This window comes from Megalops cyprinoides, chromosome 15 (assembly GCF_013368585.1).
Source record: "Megalops cyprinoides isolate fMegCyp1 chromosome 15, fMegCyp1.pri, whole genome shotgun sequence".
In the NCBI taxonomy this organism is placed as follows: domain Eukaryota; kingdom Metazoa; phylum Chordata; class Actinopteri; order Elopiformes; family Megalopidae; genus Megalops; species Megalops cyprinoides.
The window spans coordinates 25163017-25189789 of record NC_050597.1 but is presented as its reverse complement, the minus strand read 5'-3'; the positions used below and the strand labels follow the sequence as shown (position 1 = coordinate 25189789).

Genomic DNA, 26773 nt, shown 5'->3' with positions numbered 1-26773 from the left:
TTTCAGTGTCGTATAATCTGTCGAGGCCTCTTCTACTCGTGGGAAAGAGAAACGCAGGAAATCCGATTCTTTTGTGTTTGACCCGACATTAATTACACATGCAGGATCATCGCCCGCAAAATTTGTCACAACAGCTGTCAACTTCTGGAAAGTGCGCTACCGCTTTAAATCCGCTCTGCAGAGGTGGATGGCTGCAGTGCCTACGTCAGAGCGCAGTCTGTTTTGCGGGTCCTGAGCGTGATACTCTCGACCAATGAGCGGCAACCGGGACCGCCTCCCTCTCCCGCTCTGTATACGGGCAGTACAGTAGGAGGGGTGTTTGGGGGTCACAGGCTGGAGCAAAGTCCCCTGGCTGAAGCTGAGCATCCGCCGTCTCCTCACCCCTTTGTCACGGTCCAAACATTTAAATAAAGCAGCAAAGGTGACGCGGTGTTCTCAACTCCTCGTTATTCGCAGCAATGGCCACACCACTAACCGACCAGGAGAAGAGAAAGCAGATCAGCGTCAGAGGGATCGCGGGGCTGGGCGATGTCGCGGAAATCAAGAAGAGCTTTAACAGGCATCTTCATTTCACTCTTGTCAAAGATCGCAATGTTGCGACCCCTCGGGATTATTTTTTTGCCTTGGCACACACAGTCAGAGACCATCTCGTCGGACGATGGATTCGCACCCAGCAATATTACTATGAGAAAGATCCCAAGGTAAAGTGTCACTTTTGCAAAATACAGGAAGTGAACTCAGGTCTGTCTCAGTTACTGTATATAATAACTTATTGTTTGTTTTTTGCACGTTGAGGCAGTGGCAGTAAGCAGATCCACCAGCTAGCTATCAAATTTACTGGTAGCTAGCACGATATTTTTTTCAACTACTAGATAGCTACAGGTTCCTGAGGGGACTAAGATATCTATGCAAATATCTTTGCAACACAGCTGAAGTCATACCGCCCAAGCAGCCATCCATGCAGACTGCAACAGTGAAAAAAATGATATAGTTTGACACATGCAAAGCAGACCGAAACCTGAATGGAAACCCCAAAAAAAAAAAAAAAAAACAAAAACACGCAACTGATAAATAGTGATATATGATATGATATCATATATGATATGAATATGATAAATAGTCTTAGTCTGTCATACTATGGTCTGTAAATCATCTGAAAGCCTGCTGTTGCCTGCCTTTGGTCACCTGCAAAGGGAACATAGGACAATCTGCCCAGAATGGGTGTAACAGAATATCCATGAATGACATACTGTATACCCCTTCATTACTGCTTTCCTTCCGACTAGAGTCGCAATATCCTCATCTGATTAAATTAATTAAAAAGTCACAATGATAGTGTATCACTGCCCCCTCACCACACCGATAGTGGATTATCTGCATAATCCAAGATAATGCTTTGCAGAAACCAGATTGTCACTTCTGTCCCACAGTGACCAACGAATAATTGTTCAGTGAATAACAGGCAAATAAATGTGTTAGCCCAGGTAACGGATTAGGTATAGGGGACTGCAGAGCAATTTTTCAGAAGGTATATTTATGGAGTCACATGATCAGGAGCCTCATATCACCATATCATCATGTCAACACATTCAAGGATCTGGAGACAACAGGGCCATGTCAGATTGCTCAACTGCATCAGTTCTGCCCATACTCTCACAAGCATTCATTCACTTCTATGTGGCGTGTGTAGCAGTTTGCACGATCAATTACACAGACATTCACAAAGTGTACCAAGGTCTTGTTTTTTTGCAGACCTACTATGCAAGTGAAGGCCAGACCAGACAAATCCATTGCCAAGGCCTCTTGAGCTCACTGGAAAGTTATCTGAGATGTGTTTGATGGTCTTATCTGGAATGTGTGAAAGCAGTCCCTGGTCATATGTGCTGTGCATGAGTAGAGGGCTCTGCTGTGACTGTTTAGGCCTGTGTGCTTTAAGTCAATGGGCAATGCTAAAAATAAAGGCTGTTCACAATGCATAGATCAGGGGAGAAACCGTTTCAGCTTTAGAAGGGAATAAAGCTTGAAAATAAACTCAAATCTTAAAAAGAGCAAATGGTTATATGCTTACTGAATCTGATGGTGAGAATGATTATTAATGTCTGCTGCAGACCTCGAGAAACCAAGTGCAGATATAGATCTTTGGTATGTAGAGACTCTGCATTACAGAATGCATATCTGAATCTCAAATGAATAATTGTCTAACATATATTATGAGGGCTGAAGAATGACAGTTGTTGATGAAGCCCCGAACCGTCTCACCCTGCAGAAAACCAAGATGTTGCAGCTATGGCTGGCTTGTACTATTGCAGGGTATTTCACTGTGCAAGAGGCTTTGCTTAAGATCTTTTCTGCACGTACTGATGGGCTGTTGCTGAAAGCATTTTAATATGACCTCACACTCGCTTCCTGGAGAACTTCAGTGCATGCTGCATGTCCCTTTGTGAGTGGCTCTGGTTAAGAGCATGTGCCAAATGAGGGAAACAATGAAAATGAGTTGCTGTTTCTCCTTTGCAGTCCATTCACCACTTGTCTGATTCTTTGACTAGGTGCATACTTTTAAAACTGCTCTGACATCAAGAATTATGTAGTCGACATTTATGTGTTTGAATTTGAGGGTGTGTATGGTGCATATGGGGGGGGGGTCTTCTGAAGGGTTTATGTATTTCCTTATGTTCGCAATCAAACCTGATCTGCTGTAATTCAGTAGTGTGGTTAAAGTGGTTTGACTATTGTGATTAGGTGTGCAAGACTGCAGTGGGCATTTTGAAATAATGGACCTTACAAGACTGTGCTTTGTCTGTCCTGAGGTTAGAGAATATTTAATATGCTTGTATGTAAGAAATATATCTCTAAAATATTGGCGCTAGAATATTAATTAACCCATAATTCAGATTTACTCAAAATAGGAATAACTGTTTTGCCCAAACATTTGGATGCTATTTGTAGTCCTACTATTTCTTTTCACAAATTTCAATTTCATGGTATATATATTATGCACGAATGTTGTGTGTGTAAATGAAGTCGATCAGTTTATTTAAGGCAATGATTACAGATAAGAATGTGTCTGGAATTTGATGAAATTCACAATTGATTCAAATTAATGATTAGAAATCTGGAAGGCCAAGACTGTTGTTGCATGATGGGAATGTAAAATACTAAAACAAAGTAGAAATTAGTAGGGTGGGTCCAGGTTTTAGTTTCCGCAGTCCAAAGGGACTTTGAAACCCCTCTACAAGCGGTCAGAGCCTTTGTTTGGAACTCCTGTTAGAAACTCCTCCTAGTGCTCCAACCTGTGCCTCAGCCAACCAAACATTAAGCAAGTTGAGAGTGATTTAAGAAGCTCTCATGTGTTCATTACACACAGTTGTTTTTGTGTATATTAATTATTGGAGGGTGATGCTCCATGAATATAATTGGCAGAGCTGTCATCCAGTACTTTCTGATTTGAACCAATCATTGTTTTTTTATGAAGAGGAAAGTCTTCCATTGGTTCTGACAAGGAAAGTGATTGACAACACAGAGTAGCTCCACGCATGAAGTTGCTCATGTGCTCAAGCCTCGCTTTCACCCTCAGTAGAGTACTGTATACTCACTGTGACCTCAGAATGTAGTGGTGTGAGGGGTCAGGGGAAGTCAAGCCAATGGAGGAACCTGTAAATTGCTGCTTCATCTGGCACTCTGACTGACTGGAGGTCTGGCGGAAAGCAGCTCTTGCTAAGATATGTCTGATTTGCCTGATGCAATGTGCTTTTGTTTCAAATCATTAACCACAGAGGGTGTTCGTTATTGTTCTTGGAGAAGATCCTTTAGGTTGCATTGCTGCTACTAGTAAAGACCATAAAGTTGAGTTTACACAGGGGTGCTAAGTAGTTCACATTTAAGTTGTCTGTTTACAGTGTTGTATTGACTTGTTACACACTGGTAATAATAACAGAAATGATGAGCAATATATTTTCTTTGCATATCAATTTAATTTAATTAAATTTAACATTTTAAACAGCTTCTTATAAATTGCAAAACGATTTAAAGTGACTTGCCGGGAAACATTTTTCTTTTGTTACGTGCAGAGGGGCTCTTCATCAGAAATGGTTCAAATGGTTTAATTTTTTTAGACACAAAGGAGTGTTCATTTTCATTCTTCAGACTGGAGCTGAGTTTGATAAACTTCGGTTAGAGAGATGTTCTCACCACCGCTTCACTTTACAGCAGAGGAGCGGGTGTCAAAGGGCTAACGCTGGTTTTTGTTCCAACTTCTGCTCTTCACTACAGAATTAGCCCAGTTGTTCCCTCAGTTTGATTTTTTTAAAGTAAATTTTTAAAGTATTTTTGACAATGAATTAATACTAAACAATAAAAGTCATAACCATTACATTGAAAAAAATATCAGAAAATATCTTTCTGAAGTGTATTTTGAGAAGTATATAAACATGTATATTTCTTACAGACCGAATGAGGGGAATTGGTTGGAACACACATTTCTATGTAAACTACCCTCCGACTTCAGCCTCAGCTCTACAGGATTCTTTGTGGCCATTGAATCCCATTGCTCATTATAGTGGACAACAAAGAGCTATTATGAATGAAAAACATTTTACTTATTTGAGACTCATTTCTAGTAATGAGAGAGGAAAATATGTGGTGACTCTCCAAAAACAAAATCCATCTGAGAGGCTTAATTTTTAAATAAAATAATGTTCCTTACTAAAAATGGGACCAAACCACTTCTGATATGAAATGCACACCACATGGTGGTTTAATATCTGCAATTGTATTGTTGCCCGGTGAATGTATCGATAAAAAATAATTTAATATCAGGCTGTTATGAATATCACCAGCCTGCCACAAAGCTGTAAAACAGTTGGAATCTCCGGTGGGTGTTCAGTTCATTTCAAAATGAGATTTCTGTGAGAAGCTGGGGGGAGGTGTTGACAGAAACCTTGCTGGGTACAGGAGAGGGTTTTTAATTCTGCTTTGGTGAAAAATGCTTGGGGAGTCAGCCAAGTGTAAAGTCAAAGGAGGCTCAGAGGCTACGTGACTATAGAAGAGAGCACTAAGATTCTTACACCAGGGGTACATTCTTCAAGGTCAGAATACACAAAAGTATAGAGGGTGCCTCACAGAGGTATTCATACCTGTGTTGAAAGGTAGGCCTACAGTGTATGTTTTCACTGTAGGCTTACCTTTCAACATGTATATTTAATGATTATTTAATTCATATTTGATATGGAATAAATACCGGTCCACACCAGCCCTAGAAAACTGGAGATCCCCATTTTTATTGCCCTGGCGATCCACCTGGCACCACTGAACTGTACACCAACCAGGTATCTACCCTGCAAGCTGCTGGAATAGGTTTGAATAGAGAGCACTGGGTACTGCACATCAACTCTATGGCCAATATTGTGCCGTTGGGTGGAATTTGAAAGTCAGCATTCCTAGTTGAGTGTTCTGCAAGAATGTTTATAATCGTTCCTCTGTGTTTGTGGAACGCGGTCCTTGCCTGTAAGCCTTTTGTAATTGTGTGGCTTGTCGTTACATGCAAAATCAAGGCTCTTTTTCACTAGCAAAGAACACTTTGTTGGGGTCGTTTCAGGGGTACATCCTTTGGAGAGATGCTCGCAGCAAGCTTAAATTTACATTTTACATTTACATTTATTTATTTAGCATGTTATGTTATGTAATGTTACTCTGTACCACACATTTCAGTCATACAAAAATGTTTCTTTCTACTACTTTTCATCAAAGTGGCCCTGTTAAGAAAACAATGGCGGTGGAGTATGTTGAGCTGCATTCCGAGCTGCCAGGGAACAGAGGCCGCAATGATGAGGGCCAACTTCCAAAATCACTAAAAACGACACAAAGCCAGTGCCTTGACGTACTTTACAAAAAGTTACAAGGGCTTAATCCTGTGGAAAAAACAGCTACAGTGCAAACTGAAGGTGTCAGTCAACCTGGGATGATACTGCATTCTGGTTAAAAAAAAAACCTTCAGGAGCTAATTTTAAATTTGATACTAGGACTGCTGTCCTACACTACACACTGAGTGCACTACAACGTAAGGATAAGGCCTATTGTTTAAAGTGTACAGTACTGTATGATTTCTGTATTCAGTATAATCTTAGTAGTTCCATTAACACAGGTTCAAGAAGGCGTCCCTAATTTGTTCCAGATCTTCTGACTGGGCCCTCTGGTTTCACTGCAGTAATCATTGGATTAGTCATTAGATTACTCATGTGATTCTAAATCTATTCTTCACAAACCTTTTTCAATCCAGTATGTTGCTGTTGAAATTTCATCAACAACAGAGAGGTTCAAAAGCCTTACTTGTCTGCATACGTTCCTTAATATATTCATGAATAAGCTTTTTGCCTGTGCTGACAAATGTGCATCAAAAACCCACTGTCCAGTGTCCTTCTCTGTTGTAGCGCATCCACTACCTGTCTCTGGAGTTCTACATGGGCCGAACCCTTCAGAACACCATGATCAATCTGGGCCTGCAGAACGCCTGTGACGAAGCCATCTACCAGGTACTCGCACCTGTCCGCCTCTCACGACTGCAATTCTAAGGGTGCTTTGAACCAGTGGTCCTAAGTGTGATTTTAATGCTTCAGAGACGCCGCAGGTGCACTGGCTGCCAAGTGCATCATTTAAAAGTATGCATGAATAATCACAGACTAAAGCACTGACAATGTTGCAGTGCAGCCTGTGGTAACCTTTGGTTGATGTAAAAACGGTAATGAGTTTTGCAGGAAAACCTGTAATGAGACCTTATTATTGTCAAGGGTTATTGTCCCTTGTTGAAAATTTGTGACAGGAATGGATGTAAGTGATCAATTTGTTAGAGGGTGTTGGTGAAAAGCAAAGGGAGAGCTTTCTTTGAAGAAAAAGTTGTGACTCATAAATGATGTTAATTGTCTTTGGTGAGAAAGCTGTCAGGCAGTGCTGTTTATCGTGTTGATGAAGGACTTGTACTTGAGAGCTTGCAATTCTGTGCAAACAATGGCAAAGCAGAGCAGCAAAAATTTGTCAGGCAATTTCAAATATATTCAGAGCAGGCTAGTGTGTTAACGCTCTATTGCTCACATACAGTCCAATCATAATGGAATATTGTGATAATGAGCAGCACTGTGGAATTGTCACTACTGGTGTTGGAGCGTGGTAGAACAGGCTTTTTGGCCTTGTGAGGACTACGCATCTTACTGAAAAATGAACCAAGTTATATCTGATATGCACAGTGGTTTTGGAATGGAGATCGACTGCTTTTACCCATTTCACCACTGTATGCTTCAGTGGTGAGCAGTTCTGCTCTTGCACCGAAGTTCTCCCTGAGACAATGCTGGGTGTCCGTTTACCATTAGAGTCATGCATGTTTAATGCCACTTCCCTTATATGTGTCTTCTACACGCTGTGAAAGGTTAGCGCAGGCTGCTCTGAAATATTATCCATAATTTAGTCTGAGATCATTAATGCATACATTCAAACATTGCTGGAATAGCATTTAAGTTTTTTTTTGTAAGAAGCCACTAAGCATTTGAAAGTGACCCCTCTGAGAAAGTCTTCAGTGGAATACAGAGAGCGCATTGTGTGAAAGGTGCCTCCGAGGCTGATTAGTAAATGTTTGGCATGTCCATCCAAGCCCTTTTCCCTGTGTTTCATTTTCCCTAAGTTCTGTGGTCTCTTAGAATCCTAGGTACCCTTTAAAGTAGTCCCCCTCCTCTGGGACTAAAGGTGCCTTTCTCTTTTCCAAAGAGCTCTTATCAGAGCCAGAGGGCTGGCTATTGAAGAATGGCATGCCATTCCCTCTCAGTCATTGTTTCCACTGGCCCCTTGGCAGCCGGTGCACTTGGACCTGCAGCATCTCTGAAGCGCTCTTCTGTTAAAGCAACACTGCGCTTTTCCCCACCTCTCCGGATTAGTCCTGGATCCTTGTGGAAATAGTACTCTTCAGCTTGTCATTAGCTTTGGAGTACAACAGGAGCCCCTTTCGAGCAGAAGCAACACCCCTGGCACTCCTGAATTAGTTACTGTGTATTTCATTGTACTTTATAAACTGCAGACAAAGATGGGTCCTGAGAGATAGTCAATACTTGATGGAGTCCTTTGCAGTGGCAGCTTAGCATTCTTCCTATTCCCAATTGATTTCTGTAAGCAAAGAGGAGATGGAGGAGGAGCACTGAAGCTGTAGACATATGAGCCACAATAAAATGATTTCCTCTGCAGTACGCAAATCTCTGCAGGATGGGGCATTCTGGGTGGTGACTGTGGAGGGTATCACAAATCAACCTGGCGCAGTACCATTGTAGCACAGTTCCCATATTTATTATAACTGGGACATGCATGCTGTAAGTCTCTGTTTCATCAGCAGTGCAAGTCTGTCTGAGCAGATTATAAGCCTGAGTGTAAGTGCCTGGCTGTTGGCGTTTCAGCAGCACAAACAGTCCCCGCATGCAGATGGGAGCTCATTTTCCTCTCATTGAAATGACTAGGGGAAAAGATGCAGATTTGGCTTTAAAGAACAGCAAACCCGGTGCTGTTCCAGCTTTTACAATGGTGCATTAGCCTGGGTCTTTGCAGCTGGTGCCAAACTGCATATCCCTGAATAAACCACCCTTTTCAAGCCAGTTTTGTAGTAAAGGCTTCTGAATGTTTTTTCTGAATGATTTTTACCTGTGTTTTGGGGTGGTCTTATTTTTGATCATATTTATTTTGCAAGGCATTTAGAAAAGGTTTAGAGTTCATTCATTGTCTGTAATTTAGTAGTTGATCCAATAATCACTTGGGCTAATCTAAGTTTCAGTGTCAAACTGTCAGTTTCCCTCTTCCTGTTATGATGGGTGTACTATTTGGGCAAATTAGTTTGAAATACATTGCTTTAAAAAATATTTTAAAGACACATTTCAAAATTCAAAATAAGTTGAATTACTATGGTTCCTGTGAGAGGCACACACTGTAATGAGGTGTTCTCTGCTTATTGTGGTCAGCTGGGATTGGATCTGGAGGAGCTGGAGGAAATTGAAGAGGACGCTGGATTGGGCAATGGGGGACTGGGGCGCCTTGCAGGTAAAGGGGGAATTTTTATGTATCATACTTTTTACTGTACAGACTTACACATCTTTTTACTGTACAGACAGACAGACACATACACACACATCTTAGCAAATACACAAATAATACAGAAAATGAATGACAGTTGTCATCCTTGCCTGATGAGCACACTACCTTCCTTGGAGACACATTGCAGTCCTTGAATAAGGATGAAATTGTGGATTTTTCAGCATTGTCAGTGTTGGCATGATCTGAGTCTCTCCTTGGTGTATTGCACTGATTGTGTTCAACGGCTGATTTTGTGGATTTTCCTGGGTAATTGCTCCTGGCCACAAGGCTCCATTCAGCTCCTGAGAGTGGAGGAGGGCTGGGGATTGGCTTTCAGAAAAGCACTCGTCCCTCGGCCTAGGAAATATCTAACAGGTGCCCTCGCCTGTCAGTGGCCGGCAGTATCCTGGTTTTCTCGAGTTCCCCTCCCCTGAACGGACATGTCTCCACAGTTGGCAAACAAAGCCATTGGAGCACACAAAGGAGCAGTTGTGGTTTAACTGAAACGGAAGACGGCATGCCTGTTTGGTGTGGGGTCAGAGAGCGCTCTACCCCCTGTCCCAGGCTGTCGTCTGGACCACGCCCGGGGGTGTCGCTGAGCTATAACTCTGTGTCTGCCTGCCGCCAGCTTGCTTCCTGGACTCCATGGCCACCCTGGGCCTGGCGGCCTACGGGTACGGGATCCGGTATGAGTTTGGCATCTTCAACCAGAAGATCTCCAATGGCTGGCAGGTAGGGAAGGGAAATTGCTAGGCACGAGACTGCTCTGATTGGATGTGCCTGCTTGGCCAGGTGCCTTGTTTACAGTAATCTCCCTGTCTGGTATATGTTTAGTTTCCAGGTTTTGGAGAGAGACCTGAAATGCCATTTGTCTGGCTTTGGTTTCCTTTAGAGGGGTCAATGCCATTTGGGAAAATGTCTGTCTAAGATGTTTTTTCTGCAATCATGGATGTATAGATTATGTGTATGTACACAGCGTGTGGGGGGAGGAAAGTTAAGCTTGTTCTTTACAACTCTGACCCATAACTTAGTGTTCTACTGTCTTTAGCCAAGCATTTTTCACAGATAAATACAGTACTGTAGCATGTCAGAGTCTCAGCTTATCACCGTGGTTCCCTATGATCAGTATAGAGAAGAAAAATTCATGTTCACCCCCTTACCACGGGAGTCCATACATTTAAAGAAAATGAAGATTTTCTAGTTTCTGTACAGTACCATGCAGTAACTACATCTGAAATGCAACTCTCTTCCTCTTAGGTGGAGGAGGCAGATGATTGGCTGCGCTATGGCAACCCCTGGGAGAAGGCCCGCCCGGAATACATGCTTCCAGTGCACTTCTATGGCCGAGTGGAGCACACCGGTGAAGGGGTCAAATGGGTGGACACTCAGGTGAATCTGATCCTGTCAGTGAAACGCATTCTGTGAATGATACTATCTGTTCGAACTGGTGACTGGTAACTGAACTGGTTATGGCCACACGCAAAAGCCAGTCTTGTTTTAACTGGATTTGATCCCAATTAGTCATAATGTCTTTATGTTCACGTGGATTCATGCAAGGCTGCACCTTTAATTTAAAAATTATTCAATGAAGTTTACTTCATAAACTTCATAAACTGATGCTTATGGTTGATCCACTTCATGAGTTTTATCCTCCATTGATCCTATCGTTATCAACATTATCAGTGATGTGTTATCAGAATAGTGCCAATTATACTGTGAAAGCCACTATTACAGTTTGGTTGTGATGGTACTTTTAAGTAGTGGTTCAGGTTCCCTCCTCCCTGGGAAAATATGTGACAATTAGACTGCGTTTCTGTGAGGTCATGACATAATGCGTATTGCATGAAAGAGAATGCTGTCGGTAACGCTCTCAATCTTTGCTGTGTGTTCTGTCCACCTGTCTTTCTGTCTGTCTGTCTACCCATGTCGCAGGTTGTTTTGGCAATGCCCTATGACACCCCGGTCCCCGGATACAAGAACAACACAGTGAACACAATGCGGCTGTGGTCTGCTAAGGCTCCCAATGACTTCAACCTGCAGGAGTGTAGGTCTCAGCCTCACTCGTTTCTCGCGTGCTGCCAATGGCTCTGGCTGAGTTAAACATGTATTTTAAAAGTCACAGAGGGTGTAGAAAAACCTTAAAATAGTAACTTGAAAATATTCACCTGTCAAAGATTCACTAAATTACTACAGATACTGATACTTCTGCCATATTATATAGCACGCACAACACACACAACATATTTTTTGCTGTGGACTGGTGTTTGTAGTGTTGTCTCATAACTCACTTTGAAAGCATGAGAGTGTACTGTTTTGTTGCAGCTGCTGGAGGAGCATGTGTTGATGTGCCTCAGGCCTTTGTCTCTGTTAAAATTAATAACCACATTCTCCTCAGGTTATTTACTTGTAACCACCACAGTATACAGACTCCTTATTTATACATATTAATATAGGTTTAAAATATTATTACGCACTGAAGTGCCACCAAAATCCTAAATACACACTGAACACAACATTTGGGTGGCAACATTTAAAATGCAAGAACACTGAGGTAACGCACAGCCCTAATTTAATTTCATGACTGTCAGCTGAGGAGCATTAACAGGGGTGCTTCAGCGAAATGCCCATTGCCATATAAAGCTCACCACTGGCTGTGTCACGGACCATGGAAGCCACAGCTGATGGTCACAGCAGTGATGTGGAGGGTGAAATTGAATTCCTCTCTATCTTTGAACGGCTGGTGGTATGCAGTTTAAGCGTTAACCTCTTCCTCGCCTCCCACCTCTCTCCCACCGACACGGTGGCACTTTGTAGTAAAATTAAGACGTGAAGATGACACGTTTTTCATCCCAGGGATCAATAGGAGGGGTGGAAGTGTATTGTTTTGAGCTCTCCTTTTAATTAAGAGTCCTTTTAGAGCCCACTCCCCCTCCCTGCGGCATTGTGAGTGGAGGATGCCAAGTGAATTACGTTAATGGGAGCCGCAGTCAGGCCTGGCCCTGCCAGCACTAATGGTCTTATTTGTTTGGAGGGGAACGATTACCTCAGAAAAGAGCCGTCTGGAATACCAAGCAATGCTTTGCACCAGCACAATGCGGCAATATCGAAGGAGACGTTGACCGCATGCCAGCGTCACCCGCAGATACTCTCCTGAGCCGGGGAGAGGGATGTGTTCGCCCTCCGAACTCCTTGACCCATAACACAGCTACTTCTATGTCGTATACATACAAGCTTGCATTTTATGGCAGTGCGGGTGGAATGAGGATAGAGTGTCTGCTTTGACTTAGAGGACTTGGTAGCTGAACCCACTGAAGCTTGTTTGAGGTTAAAGGTTAGTTTTTGTCACGCTGATGTGTACATGCATACAGGACATAGAGAAGCCTTTTGGGTTTACTGGTGACATTGCAGGAATGGAGTGAATAACAGGGAGTTGTGTGTTTTTTACTCCAAAGCTGCCGCTCTATTGGACTTCTTATAGGTCACTCTGATTTGTTGACCAGTGAACACTCAGCACACAGTGAACACATAGTAACGTGTGGTGGTTAAACCAGTCAGATTGGTTCTTTGGAGTAATTAGTTCAGAGTTCAGACTAAACAACAACCAGGGGACACTGCCAAAGAGTGCCTATTGATTAGAATTTTATTTATTTTATTTATTTATTAATTTTATTTAATTATAGAAAAAAATACCGTGTAATTTTCAATGGGCATGAGGCTCACAGAATATCTTCAGATAAGGCATTATACCAGTTCAAAAAACAGGCATTAGGTTGGTGTTAGCTTACTACATTTGTCATTGATATTAAAATCATACGTGGTGTGGAGGCATGCCTTGCATAGTGATTCATCCTCTTTTGTTAGGCAGGTGTGGTTTTATCTGTTTAGGGGCATCACCATGACCCATTATGTGTGATTTTCAGAGAATGACATCATAATCCTGGGGTCTTAAATCCTCCCAGTTGTACTTAATTTTTAGCTTTTTTTACTTAAAACTTATAACTTTCATTCAATGTTTGTCATGCAGATAGTTGAGGTCTCCATATTTAAGTTTTTTCTTAACAAAAAATACAGTTGCATTTATCAGCCTGATGCTATGAAAAAAGAATTGGTATAAATCATGTTTTTTGAACTACACAAGATTTTTTACTTGCCTGTTGTAGAAAAATTCAGTTCTGTGAACAGATTTGGCTCGTATACAGAATAGAGTAAAACAAACCCAGACCGCTATTGTTAAATCCAGGAACTGACCCCATTCAAAGCTACATATCTCATGTTTCACACATTAAGTGACCTAGATGTTCTCAACTATTCAAATACCAAGTAGATATTTGTGGCATGGTAAGATGGATCGATAGTATTTATATGTAATATGTCATTTTGTGCACAGGTGTGTATGTGTGCATGCGTGCATGCGTGCGTGCGTGCGTGCGTGCATGCGTATGTGTGTGTGTGTATGTGTGTATGTGTGTGTGTGTGGGTGAGTGTGTGTCTTTGCTGGTCATCTCTTCTCCTTTGAGAGCCCTGTGTTTCTCTCATTGACAGTCAATGTCGGGGACTACATTGAAGCCGTGCTGGACAGGAACTTGGCTGAGAACATATCCAGGGTCCTGTACCCTAACGACAATGTGAGTGATGGAAACTCCAGCAGGCGCAGAGCTGGAACTGCACTATTGCGAAGTCAGTTGCACTTGCTCAATGAACAATAGCCTGCAGGTCTTTCCTGCTTTCTTAATATTATTGTTGAAGACAAAGAGTATAGTCCATTTTTTGTTTGTATTTGCTGTAAATCTGTTTTAACCTTCTGTAAAACACAGCCTACATCTGAAAGCAAATCCAAATTCTCAGTTGCTTGCCCACATTCTCTCTGGGTTCATTCTAAAGCATGCTTTCAGCAAACACCTAAAGTTCTGTATCTTTAGACAAATGTGCACCTTATGACCTGTGATTCTTATGCCCTTGTAATTCATCTTTTTGAAGCGAGAGGTGTGCAATATGCAAACAGAAGTTCACAGTTTCAGTTGCTTAGCAATGTTACAGCAACAGCTACCTTGGGTTACAGCAAGCATACACAGTTCTCAGAGTGTGTTCTAAATACATTTACTAGCCACTGTAAGAGGGAACTCTCTGTAGACCTCCATGCAGACCTGCAGTCAGTCTGTGAGGCGGTATTTACAACTAGCATATCAGATGCATCAGATCGGCCATAACAGCCTGCACGCCTGATTGCGAATCATTAAGTGCTTGTGCTGATGGAACAGAAACCTCACTCTGGGGTTAGCGGCCCGAAAGTGAAACAGAGAGGATGTAAAATCGTCTCGCTCTGCCACAGGGAGGTCAGGAAGGGTCGCTGTCTCCACAGACATGGCCTAAAAAGGAGAACAAACAGGCGAGGCAGGCGCATTGTCAGCCTGTGGTCTCAGATCACCGCAGGCGTCTCGGCACGTCTGCAGCGTGTAGAACAGAGCAGACCTGAAGCAGCACAGGCAGCAGTCTTAGGGAATGTTAGACCAGCGCTGCCTCACACATGCTATAACCTCTCATTAAAGGGTTACACAAACATAACAGCTGAACGTGATAACGGGCTAGTGAGCTAACTGGCCCACTGATACATTTATTAGTCAGCTGATCCTGAAGATTGGTTGGTTATTGTCTGTTCATTGGAGCGTTTAAAGACTGAGACCAAAGCAATCTGTGACGTTAGGGAGGTCAGTGTTTTATTTGTGCATGCGTGTGCAGGATGAATTAGCCGGCTATGTGGGTTACAGTAAAAATCAGTTTAAACACAGACCAGCAGCCATGCCTATAGCTGATTCCATATAGCAATTTGTGACTGTTTGTGAGTGATCAAAACATGGTATAAAAGACTGTACACGCAACTTTTTAGGATCAGAAATATTCAATTAGTCACTGGGAGCTGTGACACCGTCACAGTGTCCAAATCTCAAAGGGGACAGAGCTGCTACTGTTCATCTGTTAGCCTGGCACAGCATATCTCCTGAGTAGCTCAGTGCCTAGCTATATAATTTGGTTTTACAAGGATGAAACATATAAAGCTAGAAATAAAATAGGGTTTGGCTGTGTGGATGGAAATGCGAGCTTGTGGAGGAGCTGAAAACAAGCCCATTTTTGCAGTAACGGACATGCATCGTGGGTTTCAGTTGCAGAGTGAATTGCAGTGAATAATGGGAGCGTTTCTGCAAAGTCATTCCCTTGGTGCATCATGGATTCTGTGCCACTTCTGCTTGGACTCGGTAAATTGCTGAGGTATTTCTGCAGAGTCATTCCTGTGGGTGTTTATCCAGGACTCTTTCACTGGTGTTCATTTCAAAGAAATACCTGGCCTTACTTCATCCCGGATCGCTCCTGATTTGCATAAGCTTTTAGCCCTTTATTATTTGCTCGTGATTCTTGGAAGGTAATGCTTCCCCAAAACCGTGCTGTGGCCAAAGGTTCAGTCAACACTTCCTATCACTCTGCTTTGGTGTGATTCTCTCGTAACAAACATCAGTGTGAGTCGTGAAAACATGTTTTGGATCAAAGAGGCAACACACTTGTTTGAATTTCTATTGATTTGTTTTGCACAGCTCTTATCTTGGTTCTGTATTTTCTGTTGTAAATATGGTTCACGTGGATATGTTGTTGAGTGTGCCCAGTAGTGATGTTGTTATTCTGGTGTTCCTGTGTTATGTTATAATTACGTATTACAGTAATGTATGATCTTGTATATCAGTATAGATGTTTATAAGCTATTGAGGGGGGCATCTCCAAGGGGGCAGAACATTTTAGGGGTCTTTGAGCTGAATGAGTCAGCATTACCCAGCATGCCCTTGGGCTGAAGGGGACGAAGGAATAACAACTACCAAACAGGAACAGCCTGACATCAAATCAGAGGTGTTTGCCCACTCCAAGCGCTATCACACTGTGTGTTTGCCCTGTATATACCTTTTCCCAATATTACTTTCAGTGATTAGATTGGAGGTTTTCTTTTCACCTAATGCAAACTCTATTCCCATTTACCTTGTTGGGTTTATATTGGAGCTGTAAAGCATGTCAACATTAAACTTTCAGAAAATACACTAAATAAGATGAAATTACACTAAATAAGATGTGATCTTTCAACTTGTCCTCGGGTGAATAAGCAAGTTTAGTTTTGTGTAAGACATTCAATGAAGTCTTGAACTGATAGATGTATATGTTGTCTGAAATCAGGGTTTTATTTTCATGTTTACTTGCTCAGGATAACTTAAAATTTCTTTTAGGCTATTTGGAAGTTTATGTGCAAAAATAACAGGTGTGTGTTTGTCTTTGCGTGTGTATGTGTGTGCATGCATGTGTTTGTGTGTGTGTGTGTGTGTTTGTATGTGTGTTGCTGCGTTCCCAGTTCTTCGAGGGTAAGGAGCTGCGTCTGAAGCAGGAGTACTTTGTGGTGGCGGCCACCCTGCAGGACATCATCCGTCGCTTCAAGTCTTCCAAATTCGGTTGCCGGGATCCCGTCAGGACCTCCTTTGAGACCTTTCCCGAGAAAGTGAGGACCCCATCCCTCTTCATAATCCCTCTTCACGGTGTCACCATACTCTCTGCTTTCTAGCATGGCCGTTACTATCTCACAAGTGATTACACTGGTTTTGACTGCTGTGCCGTAATCACAAAATGACCTACCACCATTACAGTGTAAAATTCAAATTCAGACAAGACATCTACGGTGTCGTGACTTTGACTAAAAAGCCAAACCAACCTTGTTATGGCAGCCATGTCTGTCCTCTTGTTTAATCAGGTGGCCATCCAGCTGAATGACACCCACCCAGCCCTGGCCATACCTGAGCTAATGAGGATCCTCGTGGATGTGGAGAAGTTGGATTGGGACAAGGTATGACTTGCCCCCCACCTCCACGCACCGTCTCAGAACAGAGCGAACGGTCGTGGCGGTCAGACCACGCCGTTCCTGGCACACCCAAAGACGACCTCCCGCTGAACTGGAAACCCGAGCTGTTTTTAGACCGCATTGTTCAGAACAAGCTGTGCCAAGTAGCAGGGGGTCACTGCAGTGGCTCTGGACCAGCTGTAGCTGAAATCTGAAGGCCCGGTGCTCTGATAAACGGTCAGTAGTGTACAAGTGTCATTCAGCACATGTTTCTAATTGGACCTTGACATTGTTTTATTTTATTTTATTGTATTTGTTTTATGACAAAGTATTTAACAGTGAACCCTAATGTAAGCAGTAGATTAGACACAACCAGCACACATAGAATTGCAAGCCCTCACAAGGTAGATTTAAGAAAGCTTGTTAAGTGCAACCATGCACGTTCCCTAGATTTTATATTCTTGCAGAGCAACCCTCAGTGCCTCTTACACCTGCTGTGAATTCAGAATGAAAGCGAGGTTAGGGCTATTACCTTGTTTGTGTAACCCAAAACCAGTAACCCACTCACAGCGAGGGGTTTTTCCTGCTTCGCGCATGCCGTGTGGCACAACCAGTGCACCAGCGCCGAGCTGGATAATCCTTAGGTACACATGAGCCGTACTTCCCCAGCCGAGCCAGACTGTGTCACGTCCGAGCATGAACATGCCAGCGCTGACAGCCCCGTGCCAGAAACACGAGACAAAACTGCCCTTGTTTTTTCCCCCACTGTCAACCCACAGTTTTTTGCTCCCCAAGCCATACCGGTTCCTACCCAGGTGTACAGCCCTGCCAAACAGGAAGACGCGTATTTGGAAAGACATTCCCGGGGTCCTGGTGGGGTTATCCTAGCGCCTCTCTCCCCTTCTCTCCCTGAAGGCCTGGGAGGTGACGGTGCAGACGTGCGCCTACACCAACCACACGGTCCTGCCCGAGGCCCTGGAGCGCTGGCCCATCTACATGTTCGAGAAGCTGCTGCCACGCCACCTGCAGATCGTCTACGAGATCAACCACCGCCACCTGCAGGTAGCCTTCAGATGAATGGAATTAAGCTAAATTAGATTCTCAATTGACTGTTCTCGGCCCCATGGCAATTAATTAGTCATTTTCAATGTATCGAACGACTCTGTCATTTTCAAATTGATATGTTTGGTATTTTTAATTGAAATGCCTTTACTTTTTGTATTCATGAGTACAAACACACCTCCAACAACATATTTTTTCGCAAAGCTTTTATGACAGATAACGGTCAAGAGATGGCACATCCACATCAGTACTCAATTAAAATCTCCTACATCAGTTTTTCCCACAGTGACACCGCTGAGACATAACAGTAAGGACGTGACTCATAGTACCAAATTTAATAATTGGTTAATTCACTCAGAGAATGAGAACATTTCCCTCGGCTGAGGAGGGCAGAGACTGACTGGGGATCAGTTCGGCTACCTCACGAGCGTGGTGGAAGTAGGCAGAGATCACGGTGCCAGCTGGCCCTGGCACTCTTGTCTGGCATGGCAGCTGGGCCGTGTGGCTGGCGCGAGGGGGATTAGCGGATCGAAGGGGAAATTTGCGGCGGACATCTGATACGTCCAGCCCCGATACCGGAGGGCCATTGTCTGCACAGATCGAGCGCTTAGCCACATGATTCAGCATTTCGCCCCGGGGGCTGAGGGTGTCAGTAGTTTAAATAGAGCTGCAAATCCTGCAGGATTAGGGCCCTCTTGGAGCAGCTCCGGGGCCTAATTCAAGGCATTCACACTACAGGGCTGCGATTTTGCAAAACGGCAACATCGCGAGGGTGACTGTCCAGCTGGGTTACTGCTGTAGCATTCCAGCAGAGAAAGGAACTTAAACATTCAAACACACTGAGAAAAGCATTGCAGATACTGTATGGATGAATTTTGTTGTCTTTGGGGATCTGATGGTTTCACTGCCGCGCCCCTCCAGAAAATTGCAGAACTCTACCCCGGAGACAATGACCGGCTGCGTCGGATGTCCCTGATCGAGGAGGGGGACCCCAAGCGCATCAACATGGCCCACCTGTGTGTGGTGGGGTCGCACGCCGTTAACGGGGTGGCCCAAATCCACTCTGACATCGTCAAATCCACAGTGTGAGTGACCCGTCCTTCCAACGTCCCCCCTCTACTTTACAGCTGTGTAATGGCAGTTTCGTCACCCCAAGCATCAAAGAACGTTTTCACAATGTTTCTGTAACATTGACAGAATGTTTGCATGAACTTGCAGGGCTGTCCCTGCCTTATAATGCTCTGATTTATGGACTGATGGATTATTGATTTATTGGCTGACTGACTGACTGACATTTTACCACTGTGGGTCTGTGCAGTAGTTTTGTCCTGTGCTGTTTCACTGTTCTATGTCACTTTCATGCCTTTTATTCAGGTTTTCTACCCTTAAACAGAATTGCACATAGTTAGCGATAAACGCAAGTTAGCCCCATAAAATATCTGTACAGATCATACACAGCAATTGGTGCTTTATGTAACAGTTTTTAATCCCTTACATTATACAAACACTAGGTGTCTTTTCCTTCATTTTAATATTTACTTACCTAGGATTTCTTAATATTAAGAAATATATTACTAACACGGTGTTGTTCACGCAGAGTAGATAGGTTACATACATAGGATAGATACATAGGTTACAATTTTTACATGTTATCCATGTACAGTATACCAGACATGTTTGATATTTACTGAGGGAATTCACATTAGGTAATTGCCTAAGGGTACAGCAGTGCCCCACCAGGGAATTGAACCAGCAGCCTTTGGTTGGAAGCCCTGTTCCTTACCACTACGCTACACAGCAGCTGAGCATTCCACCTCTGTATCTTAGTTTTAAGGACTTCCATGACGTGGAGCCGGAAAAGTTCCAGAACAAAACTAATGGGATCACTCCAAGGCGCTGGCTGCTGCTCTGCAACCCAGGCCTGGCTGACATAATCGCTGAGGTAGGAACTGATAGACACACAGGTTCCTGTTGGCCGGGGAGGGACTTAGATGAGCGCAGACACCACAACCCCCAAATAACAACTCCACTCAGTAAATGGAGATTTTTCATGAGAAGCTCAAATTCCATGTATTGGTTACCGGATAATCTATCAGAATAGAGTATTAGATACCTAGTATTAGATAACCCTGTCTCTCTGGGATACTCATATTCTGTACCTCTGTTCTAACTTGAAACTGCCATTTCTAATTTCCTCATGGCTCACATATTTTGTTTCCTATAAGGCTTTTCTAGCCTAAGACCTCTGTCATGGGATTGTTTTATTGTTATCTATTTTTCATTTTGGATAAATTTATTTCCTCTTTGAGTGCCAAGAAGATTTAGTGTAACCAGCTCAAGCACTTATGAGCAGTCTTCATCCTTCTTTAAAAATAAATATTTTTAAATAAATATAAAAATTTAAAAATTCTGTATGAAACAACAAAGTGCTCTCTCAGTATGGTCCTTTTGTTCCCCTTTAGAAAATAGGGGAGGACTTCCTGACTGACCTCTTCCAGCTGAAGAAGCTGCTGGACTTCATAGATGATGATGCCTTCATCCGTGACGTCGCTAATGTGAAGCAGGTGAGAGGATGGTTCTAACCCACGGCCCTCTGGCCATGTACTCCCAGTCACAGCTGTAGCTGGGTGCAAGTTCCCTCTTTGACCATCCTACCACGCTCCTCCAATGGTTTCAGGAGAACAAGCAGAAGTTCGCTGCTTACCTGGAGAAGGAGTACAAGGTGAAGATCAACCCAGAGTCCATCTTTGATGTTCAGGTGAAGAGGATCCACGAGTATAAGAGACAACTGCTCAACTGCCTGCACATCATCACTTTCTACAACCGTAAGCTGCTCCTCAGCTGCTTTCACACACATGAACATCCCATACAACTTCTACAACCATAAAAGCTATTCATATATGCACATCAACAATTTCTACAGCTGTAAGAGCTGCTCAGCTAACTGAAGACGAGCTTTTACAATGGTAAGAGTAACTCACCCGCCTATATGTAAATGCACTATACAGCCACGAGTGCTTCTCAGCTCCATCTGTAACATAACGATCTACAACCATAAGAAGAGCTCAGCAGTATGTGCACCAGGAGGATGCGCACACCACACACACACACACACACACACACACACACACACACACACACACACACACACACACACACACTCACACACTCACACTCACACACACTCACCATAGACTCATCACTTACGCTCTTTGAGCCTGGAAAGCCAGCTGTAGAGTGCACCTCTCACAAAGGCCAGCACTCCACTACGAGGGCTGTTTTATGCTGAAAGTCTGTATGCAGCACAGAGAGATAATGGACAGTGTCTGCAGTCTGATTTAGTAAGCCGCTGAAGTAAGTACATATTCCTTTTAATCTATAGCTCACTGAAGTTTTATTAAATTACGGAGGTTTTTACAATGCAGCGAGGCTTCTGTCGATTTGATAAAAGCCTCCTTGAAAGCACTGTAAAAGTGTTCAACATACAAATTACCTCGAGGACAACTTTTACAAATAAACAATCAAATTAATTTAACAGGGAGTGGTGACAAATACACTAGTATGTATTTAATCTAAGAGGATGATTGTTAATATGAAATGGGACAAAACAATATCTATAAATGATTGATTTTGGCATATAACATCTCTATTATTCTATGAGAAATGTTTTCCATTCTTTTTTTTCTTTTTTTTTTTGCTAAAGACACTTATTGATTTGGTAACTGGATACATTTAGTCAAAGCATTTAGAAATCAATTGCCATTAGAACAGAACAGATGTAATGAACAGCAGTTGGCCAAATAAATACAGAGGCCATTATGCTGCCCTCTACCTGTAGACTAATTTAATACAGCCAGGGAGGATGGCTTGTCACAATGCATTTAATATCTGATGGACTCCACAATTTCATTATCAGGACATAAGCCTATTCCTTTTGAATGTCAACATGTTTTAATCCCTACTTATCTTTTAACCACATATCCTACAGTAGATTATTGTCAAACTAATATCTCTATTGGGCTGTTTTTGTGCAGGTATTAAAAAGGACCCAAATAAGCACTTTGTTCCCAGGACAGTAATGATTGGAGGAAAGGTATGTTGCTCTATTTTGGTTGGCAGAGTCATGTTTAACATTTAAACTGTGTGCCGTTACAGTCGGAAGTGCAGAATATTAGGGCTGAATCTCACCAGGCCATATGAATTCCCACATGAATGACCGCTTCTTATAGCCTGGTATTTTAATACAAACAGTGATGTCATACATATATTTCAACATGCTATTCGAAGATCAGTGGTAAGAGTGTAGAAAACTGAGATGCAACAGCATTAGAAGGGTTAAAATGAGAAGATAAGTAATGCTTCAGTACATTTTTCAGCAAATACAAGAAGTTATACGTTTTGGGTTATAGTTATGGGTTTTCTCCGCTATAACCTGTAAGTTTTGAAATGTTATAAGTATTGAAATGCATATTTAAATGTCATGCTTATCGTGAAAGTGACAATAATTAATGGAAAATATTTCAAAGGCCACATTTTTGGGTTTTATTTTTTATAAACACTGTATTTATCTGACTAGCACTGTTACGCATTATGTACGGCAAAAATAAATTTAATGCATGATTAAATATTTCAAATTCAGTGTTTGTTAGTCAGCAACAGCATTGCTAATGCAGTGTACCCCTGGTCCGCGTGTGATTGGACAGTTATAACCTTGCCGTGTCTTCTGTGTCTCTGCCCTGCCTCCCTCAGGCTGCCCCTGGTTACCACATGGCCAAGCTGATCATCAAACTCATCACCTCTGTAGGGCAGGTGGTCAACAATGACCTTGTGGTGGGGGACAGGCTCAAGGTCATCTTCCTGGAGAACTACAGAGTCTCCTTGGCAGAGAAAGGTAAGAAGACGCAGCAGTGAGCATTGAGTACTGTTAAGGCCACTTTCACCAGTGGGCTGGGGGTTCAAATCCCAGCTTATGTAACGGGTGGTCTCTTGCGTTGTGTTTTTTAATGTGATGTTACGTGGGTCGGCGAGCGAGCGGGTTTCGAACCGAGGTTCTTACTGCTCGCTGCCAACCCCTTAAAGCCAGCGTCGTTGCCAGTTGAGCTAAAGGCAAATTGCCGTTAGCCTGTCGGCAACAACGCTACTTAGCCAGGTCTCAGAGGGAGTGACGTAGCCGCTGCAACCACTCGGCTACCTGCTACCCGCTACCTAAGGCTTTACGCAGGACTCACACGAGCTAATCACTTCAGCTCTGCTACACTCACCCCCCTTTGACCTCCTCTGACTCCTCAGCGACCACTGGCGGCCAAGCTGTGCTTTAGCCAGTGATCCGGGTCACGGCACCAATGTAACGGGTGGTCTCTTGCGTTGTGTTTTAATAATATGATGTTACGTGGGTCGGCGAGCGAGCGAGTTTCGAACCGAGGTTCTTACTGCTCGCTGCCAACCCCTTAAAGCCAGCGTCGTTGCCAGTTGAGCTAAAGGCAAATTGCCGTTAGCCTGTCGGCAACAACGCTACTTAGCCAGGTCTCAGAGGGAGTGACGTAGCTGCTGCAACCACTCGGCTACCTGCTACCCGCTACCTAAGGCTTTACACAGGACTCACACGAGCTAATCACTTCAGCTCTGCTACACTTACACTGTTGTCATACACGCTAGCTGGCGTCATCAGCTACAAAAATCCTGCCTTAGAAAGGGCCCAAACAATAACGGATGAGGATGCCTGGCTAGCAAATAAGCAGTAATGGTTTAAAGAGTACTTCAGGTAAGAATTTTATTCTGAACACTTCATACATAAATGTATCTTTACATTGCTGTCATCTGCTGTCATTTAGCAGACACTCCTATGAAAAGTGAATTTATTTAACTAGACAATGTTGAAATGAGGGTTCTGCATTAAACAATGCCTAGCTGGAACTAAATCTCAAATGCCTAAGTGAATCCTCATGCTGTTGACCCTTTTTTTGTAAGTTAGGAGAGTATGGCAGATGTGCACACATCACACAGCCATTTTAATACAGGGTTATTTTTGAAATAAACATGGAAAACTACTGAGTCAAAGCATTTGAACAGTCTGAGGGCAGTGTTTTAGGGGAGATGCTGTGTTCTCATGCAGCTGAGAAAAAAAGCAAGGGTCGGAAGCAGCAGGTGATGTAACGGCCCCTCCCTCTCCCAGTGATCCCGGCGGCCGACCTGTCGGAGCAGATCTCCACGGCCGGCACGGAAGCCTCAGGCACGGGCAACATGAAGTTCATGCTGAACGGCGCCCTCACCATCGGCACCATGGACGGAGCCAACGTGGAGATGGCGGAGGAGGCGGGAGAGGAGAACCTGTTCATCTTCGGCATGAGGGTGGAGGACGTGGAGGAGATGGACAGGAAGGGGTGAGGGGGAGGGAGAGGAAAATGAGGTCATCTCTGTGCACATCCTCACTCTCATACAACCACATGGCGTTGGTTCTCATCATTTTTCCTCATTCTTTTACCGATACTCTCAACCAGCTGCCTGCTTCTTGCATGGTGTGGTATGTGTGACCTCTGACCCTTGTGCTGTGTCTGTCTGTGCAGGTACAACGCCAAAGAATATTACGAGCGTCTGCCAGAGCTGCGGCAGGTGATCGATCAGATCCGCAGTGGCTTCTTCAGCCCCAAGGAGCCTGAAATGTTCAAGGACGTGGTCAACATGCTGCTGAATAATGACAGGTAATGAGACAGCACTCTGAGAAGAGCTGGCTGTGAATGCTTAAGGAACAACACTGCCCTCTGGTGGTGGTGTGGAGTCCTGCAGAAATTCATCCAGTGGTAGTTTGTCCAGGTCCTTTTTCTTTTCAGTATTTAGGCCATTATCATGGGTGCCTACTAGGGAAATACATATTTAATTTCATTAATGGATCTAGTTGATTACATTATTAGGTCATCATCTTATGAAACTGTGGATGATTCTGAAAAAAAATCAGCAGTACACCAGAAACAGCATTGCATTGGTTTCATGGCTTTCTTGTAAAACCTCTTCCAGGTTCAAAGTGTTTGCTGACTATGAGGCCTACATCAGCTGTCAAGAGAAGGTCAATGAACTCTACAGGGTATGTTACAAGTCTGGGAATTGAAAAAAATAATGTGTATATATATAACTGGATTACATGTATTCAACACTCCGCAAGGGTTTACAAGTTTATATATTTTCCTTAACAAAGAGTAAAGCATCACTTGTGGTTTTGAATAAAGCTGGGAGGAATTCTTTAAATGATGTTAAACTGGGCCTCACAACATTTTGAATGTCCTTTATAAACAAACATATAAAGTTTTTGGTTACTTTAGCAAATTATTCTGTCTGCAGTACATACCTGGTTATTGTAGTGATGTGATCTGTCATTTTATGCTTATACGAAGTTCATGTGATCTCATTATTTGCATTTTTTATTTGTTTGCTTGTAAGTTGCTCTATAAGAATGATAAGAGCTTCTGCCAAATGATTAAATGCATTAAACGCATTGTGACCATTACAGTGTCACCCACAGTTAACGGTAATGGTCACTCTCTTGGCTGCTTCTCAGAACCCAAAAGAGTGGACGAAGACGGTGATCCGCAACATTGCCGGCTCGGGCAAGTTCTCCAGCGACCGCACCATCACGGAGTACGCCCGCGAGATCTGGGGGGTGGAGCCCTCCGACGTGAAGATCCCGCCCCCCAACGAACCCCGCGATTGAGGAGGGGCCCTCCCTCCCGTCGGGACGCACGGGCCAGCAAGCTCCCTCCTTAACCCCCTCCCTCTCCACACGTTCGCCCCCCCCTTCAGGCTTGTCCCATAACCCAGCCAGAATACAGTCTGACAGTGAGAGGGAGACAGGATCACACAGTAGGTTCGAGCTGAGCAACCAATGCAATCACACACTGACCTGCAAAGGGACCCCCTATTTGGAAACTTTCCATTCACTGAATGTGTGCCCTTGTACTGTAAGCCCAAAGTCAAAGGGAGTGCAATCAAATACTGTTTCTCATTTTCTTTCAGTGTGCAGAATATCGTTTTTGAATACTTGTGAGTAATATCAAATTTAAAACAGAAAGAAAGCTCTTATCCTTTGAATTGTTTTTCTGAGTGCCTAGTTGTCTGAGACCTGATGGGAACTGTGAAGTCCCAATGTCTTGATTGTCCCCTTCTGCTGAGCTGTATAAAGACAGAGGGATTAATACAATAATGAATCTATTTTGATATGCTCTCTATTATCGACTAAAGCATGTATTTTTCTATTGTATTTTCTTCCACAGTAACACTGTAGAGAATACGGTATCTGGGGACAAAAATATCTGGTATAAATATGATAATATCCCCACTCAAAGTCAGGATAACAAGGAAGTGGCTTGTTTTGACGTTTTTAAATTTTGGATACAGGAAGAGTAGATCTATCGTTCAGTCACCACAAAAGGCCTTGATATGATTCTGGGATCAAACGATCACTGAAAATCTAATGAATGAACTTCATAGCTAGAGCAAAACACTCGCCATACTTGAATGTGTTTCAGTTCCGAAGCTACTGTTCTTGAAAAAAAGAGCATTATCTGTTTGTTTATGAATGTGGGATGTGAGTAACCTTTATCTTCTGTAGCAGCTTGTGGTTTTTTTTTCCCTCACCATTACCAAATAAGTACTGTACTGTTTTTATGCTTTGATCCTTGGCAAAATCGTGCTAACAAAATCTGATAAAAGGAATAAACGAGCTTCATGGGAAAATCTGTGAAGTTGTCCAAACAAGCATGTGGGGGC

At 43.2% G+C, this 26773-nt stretch overlaps 1 protein-coding gene across 1 annotated transcript; it reads left to right on the top strand.

The window, feature by feature from the left end:
* The first annotated feature begins 270 nt into the window (after positions 1-270).
* Positions 271-26730, top strand: pygb (phosphorylase, glycogen; brain). The gene is made up of 20 exons (XM_036546561.1): positions 271-701; positions 6426-6527; positions 8982-9060; positions 9722-9825; positions 10351-10482; positions 11026-11137; positions 13636-13718; positions 16475-16618; positions 16868-16960; positions 17870-18016; positions 18938-19101; positions 19844-19958; positions 20479-20580; positions 20694-20841; positions 22051-22109; positions 22766-22907; positions 24189-24396; positions 24580-24714; positions 25028-25094; positions 25566-26730. Exons 1-20 carry the CDS (start codon positions 459-461, stop codon positions 25716-25718), a joined length of 2532 nt encoding a protein of 843 aa, XP_036402454.1. The 5' UTR covers positions 271-458; the 3' UTR covers positions 25719-26730.
* Positions 26731-26773: the final 43 nt, after the last annotated feature.